The sequence below is a fragment of the Heptranchias perlo genome, chromosome 19 (assembly GCF_035084215.1).
Source record: "Heptranchias perlo isolate sHepPer1 chromosome 19, sHepPer1.hap1, whole genome shotgun sequence".
NCBI classification, from domain to species: Eukaryota; Metazoa; Chordata; class Chondrichthyes; order Hexanchiformes; family Hexanchidae; genus Heptranchias; species Heptranchias perlo.
Genome location: NC_090343.1, coordinates 28,447,715 through 28,453,219, shown reverse-complemented (window position 1 = coordinate 28,453,219; position 5,505 = coordinate 28,447,715). Strand labels below are relative to the sequence as shown.

At 36.9% G+C, this 5,505-nt stretch overlaps 1 protein-coding gene across 1 annotated transcript; it reads left to right on the top strand.

The window, feature by feature from the left end:
- The first annotated feature begins 922 nt into the window (after positions 1 to 922).
- Positions 923 to 3,954, top strand: pdyn (prodynorphin). The gene is made up of 2 exons (XM_068000816.1): positions 923 to 1,042; positions 3,063 to 3,954. Exons 1-2 carry the CDS (start codon positions 923 to 925, stop codon positions 3,726 to 3,728), a joined length of 786 nt encoding a protein of 261 aa, XP_067856917.1. The 3' UTR covers positions 3,729 to 3,954.
- Positions 3,955 to 5,505: the final 1,551 nt, after the last annotated feature.

The window sequence follows — 5,505 nt, the reverse complement described above, 5'->3', positions numbered from 1 at the left end:
AAGTAAAAACGATGCGCTTAGAATCAGATTTACCTGCAGCAGAAAGATCAATACCGGCACCACCTCGAGAAGAAATTTCAACTTGTTAGATATTTGTTTGGAATCAGATTCACCTACACTGTGGTTTGACTGTAATTACAGAGATGACTTTCGTTAGTTATCATAAATCACCTGTCTAATCTTTGAGTTGAGTTTGATGCTGAGCTTTCCCCTTCAAACTTTTTCTTCGTAACTTTTATTAGCATTAGGTTCATCTCCAAAATTATAATCTTAACACTTACGATCTTAAATGATATAGTTATACAAATTGTGCAATATTTTTGTACAGTCGCTGTAATCTTTGTCTCGCTTGTATGTATTGAAATGTATGCAAGTATACATTATTCAAGGTGTAAAAACTGTAGGGATGTAATCTGTCATAAAAAGTACAGATGGCTGCATTTAACTAACTATATAGGCGAACCCAGATCTATTTTTGTCATTCTGCATTTTTGATATGGACACTTCAAAATGCGGTGACAATCTTGGAACGGTTGAATGTCAGTTCCACAAGTCCCTGACCTTAGGGACTGTTTCTGAATCCACTTGTTGTAAGCCATCCAAGTCATATAGATTTTAAAAAATCAGAATGATGGAAGTTGAAAATAAAAGCAGAAAATGCTGGAAAACACAACTGGTTCTTCAGTACCTGAATGAGGAGAGGATATTCAGGGAGATTCTGAAGAAACGTCTCCATCTGAGACCTTAATGTCTTTTCCCATTCAGGATCTGTTATATATTTCCCTATACAGTGCCTTTTTTTCAAATTCTCCTAAATCCTTGTCTAAAGATTCAGATTTGAAGCCTCAGTATTTTTCTTTACTATTTTTGAATTGAAAGCTACATTCTAGAGAATGTTCTTTTTGTATTTCAGAGGATAGCGATGGAGTGGACTGTATTTGTCCTGATGCTGTCCCTTAGTTCACTGCACACGGTCCACGCCGACTGTGCCAATCAGTGTTCGGCATGCAACTCGGTCCTGGACAGCTCGATCAAGCCACTGGTAAGATAACTACAGCCACTAATAGTTAACAAATCAAGGTTTCCAACATGGATTATGCTCATCCACACCAACAAAAACTGGTAAAAGGACTAAACATAACATACGGCTTTACCGCAATGCAAACTGCAGTTACCTACATGAAGCAACTGGTAACAGAATCCGGTCTCAGTATATTCAGTCAGTCCTAGCCATCCAGATTATCATATTGATGAGTGAATCAAGCACGACAGCTTAAAGAGCACAGATAACTGTCAGCCATATATTTATCTAAATCAACGTGTGCAATAGAATTGATTAACTAAAAGAAGTCAGTTGCCACTTATGTGCTACGGTGACTGCCAATCAAACTTACAAGTTCCCTATTTGCATTCGGATCAACCTATTCGCAACGGTTATGGAAAACCGTTACACCAAAATCAAAGTACAGAATATACAGTATACAACATACATAAACATATTACATTTGGATTAATAAATAATTGCGTGTTGCAAAGCGTGACCAGGGCAGGGAAATCTAAAAATATATATTATATTCCAGGTCAGAATAATTCAATGCACACACAACAGTTTTGGCCGAGTGAAATGGATTAGGCAACATTAATTGTAATTATAGGGAATCAACAACAATAGCGGTCTAATGTATAGCATTTACAAAATAGTTTATTACTGCACTAGCAATTGCAGAAGGAAATGAAGAACTTCTGAACCAGAACGTATCCAGATGGATCAGTGTGGATAATTAAATATGCTGAATTAACCACATGCTGACCATAAAATGAAGTACACAACTTTAAATGCAGCAGTTACAGATTAAAAACAATTCCTTTTGAGTAGAGGGGGCTGCAGTTTTTCTATGGATGGGTAACGTGCTAAAACTAGCTGCGAGTTAACGGTCGGGGACCGTTTGCAATATTTTGAAGCGCCTTGAATGTATGGAGACTGACTATAACGGAGAGGTTTTTAAAGGATTGACGATTTTCGATTCGTCTGTTTGGTATCCGTTGTAGTGGCTGAACCAAGATAACGACACCTTGTGGATAGACTCCTGCCTATCCAGGAAAGATCAAAACTCAGACAATCTGCTGTTCTAGTTGCTCCCCGCATTTGTAAATAGTCTTTTTATTATCCGATTGGAGGTGTGTAGAATGAAAGTGTCTCCCCTTTTACCTACCAAGTGCTTAACCACGGGATTGTCTTTCAAAAACACTGTACAGGCATCCTCCTAGTGTTTTGCTCCTGTTTAGTCTTCGAAAAGAATTTTCGTTTATAAAGTAGCTTTTAGATTTTTTTTCCTCACTAATAATCGATATAAATGAAAAATAAAATAAAATGTTACTACAAAATGCAAAATACTGCGGATGCTGCGAATCTGAAATTAAAACAGAAAATGTTGGAAACACTCAGCAGGTCAGGCAGCATCCGTGGAGAGAGAGGAAGGGATGGTCAACGCTTCAGGTCTGTCAACCTTTGTTTTACTGCCGTTCTCGACGCACGGTGCCTCTTCGTGGTTCTTTCAATATCAGCACACCTCTCCGTTGCAAATCGACCTGAGTGGGGAAGCCTAGGACAATTTAATATTACTTATATGGGCCAATGCTAATGCTTAACTGCCATTAATTTAAATTTTACACATCTAGAATTTCCTTTATCTAAACCACCTGTTTTTCCGCATGTTACGCGTAGAGTGATGTTACCAGCTCTAAGTATTCTCGTTTCATTAACAGGATCTTTCTTTCTTGGAAAAGTGTTTGGCAAACTTTTATTGTCGGTCTACAACCACAACATGAAATGGCGTAAATCACTGTGAAGCCTTGTACTACTTCTTGTCCATGGCATCGTCATGATGCAAATGGTGCACATGTTTTTTGGCTCTAATAAAGTCAGTGCCCATTTTTAAAATACTTTATATGGATTTAAGTACTTATGCTTTTAGTTAATACCGATAATGGTGAGTTATTTGTGCTAAATACAGGTCAGTTTCAACATAAAACAAAATCTCTGTCTTCTGGCTATCTTTCAGACCTGCACTTTAGAGTGTGAAGGGATAATGCTGTCTACCAAAGAATGGGAAAAATGTGACAAGGCACTTCACCCTTATAACCCTGACCTTTTGGGCATTGTGGAGGAAGCTCTCACTGACCCAGGCACTAATGAAAAGGAAGATGGGAAAGCAGAGGCACTTCTTGGGAAACAGCACAGCAGTCTCGTGAAACGCTATGGGGGCTTCATGAAGAAGATTGACAAGAGCAGATTTTATGCCAAAGCATTGGCCCAACAAAATGCATACAACAAGGGCCGAAATCTTAAAAAATACAGAGGATTTCTGAAAACGTTTGGTGAAAGAGATGCCCCTGAATTAGAAAAGAACTCACAGGAACTTGCAGCTATAACTGAGAATCTGCTGGAAGAAAATAGTGATATCCCTGCTGCCCAAGAGCTAAAGCGGTATGGAGGATTCATGAAAGGTTTTGGCTACAAGAGAAGTGCAGATTTGGGTGATGAGGAAAATCAAGATATGGAATTGCAAAAGAGATATGGAGGCTTCATGAGAAGAATTGGTAGACCAAGATATAAATGGGATAACCAGAAAAGGTATGGTGGCTTCCTGAGGCGCCATTTTCGGGTTTCGGTCAGGTCAGATGAGGATGATGCCAATGATTACTCTGAAGAGGTTTCAGACCTATAGAAGAGCCAAAGTGATTTGAGTCTAAATGTGAGAATGCAGACTGCCAAGATAGATGCAGTATTTAAAGTATAAACGTATTGTTTTGATTGCACATATTTTTGCTATTAAGTTTACAATAGGCTGCCTAAAACAGCAGTTAAGTCAATTGATTCTTGTATTCTGTTGTCATAGTTTATGTAAATCCAATAAAAATGGTCTCTCGACACTGAACAGCAACTTGTTTTGTTTGCCTCCTGTAATAGTACCTTAATATTAGAGTTAATCTTTCATGCTTAGTTTAACAAAATAAAGTAAGCACTTTCTGTGTCTAACATGCAAAGTAAACCTGGCATGCTTAGTTTGTTCCTTGTGTTTTTTTTAAAAGAACATAAAATGTTATCACATTACAACCTTGGGCAATTGTTTTCTTTCAATAATGCACTTAAACCCAGTTGACAACAATCAATTCACAGTGGTACTGTCACCACATTTAGGTTCTTGTAACAGCCAAGAATTGCCACTTCTGAACAATCTGATTAAATGTTGTCATGTTGAGTTCATATAGCAGTTGAAGTTAGATACACGGTAATACATTTAAAAAATAAAAAAAATTGAGACAAATGTGCTCAGTAATGTGAATATATATTAGGATAGTCTGTTATAAGCATTATAAACTTCCCCGAAGGGCAGAAAACATTGTGACCATTTTGCAGAGAGGCAACTACAACAGATGTGCTTAATGTGACACATTGTGATTTCTCATGTGAACAATATGATTTTTTCTGACCCAATGTAATTTTTTTCAATGTCAATTGTGCCATTGGAACATTTATTTATATAACAAAGTTTTGCTAGCTAAGATTTAGGGTTGGCAATATCCCTTAAGAAAAACAATTTTTATTTCAGGGGAAGTATTCTTGTTGGAACATTCAAAATTGCTCAAAGAATTTATTAGCCATTATACTTTAGTGAGAATTGTTCATTGCAGTTTTACAAAGTGCTACTGATTACACAAACTTTTGAAATTACATAGATTTCCTATGCAGGTGCCTAGTGGTAAATCCTTATTGCTAATGTGGTAGTGGTGGTGGGGGGGGGGGAAGGAATGACAACAAAAATACATTGAATTTTGTACCATTGCTGGCATCAAGGAGGAAGTTGCAACAATCTCTCCGTGATACTCCTATAGGTTACAACATTTCAATAAAACAAGCACTAAATTTAAGAATAAAGCATTTACTTGTTCTGTGAAAATTCCAAAACAGGTTTATATCATGGCTGTTTAAACATTAATGCAGTTACAAATTCGACATTTATGTTGCAGGTTGGATTTGTATGTAAACATAGTTTGCATGTATATTCGATAAATATCAGTGCTTTTTGAAATCAACATTTAGCAAATACAATCACTTTGCAACATGAAGGGAGTGCTAGATGAGAGCGATATTCAACGGTGATGTAAACTAGTCAGCCAAATTTACACAGAATAAAAAACATAATTGTTTTTACCTGACAATTTTAGAATGGCTTCAATGTGCAGTGAAAGTACTCAAAGATCAAATGGTTTCCCTTAGACCACCAATCTTTTCAAATCAAATATTGGGAGGAGATTTCTTCTATACATCGTGTAGCAAAATCATAAATGCATTTACAAAGATGTGTTTCATTAATTTCTTTTGGGTTATTGGTAATGCTGACAAGGCAGCATTTATTGCACTTTCCTAATTACACTAAGGCATTAAGAATCAACCACATGGTGTCATATGTAGGCCAGGTTCCCTTCACTAATGGACATCAG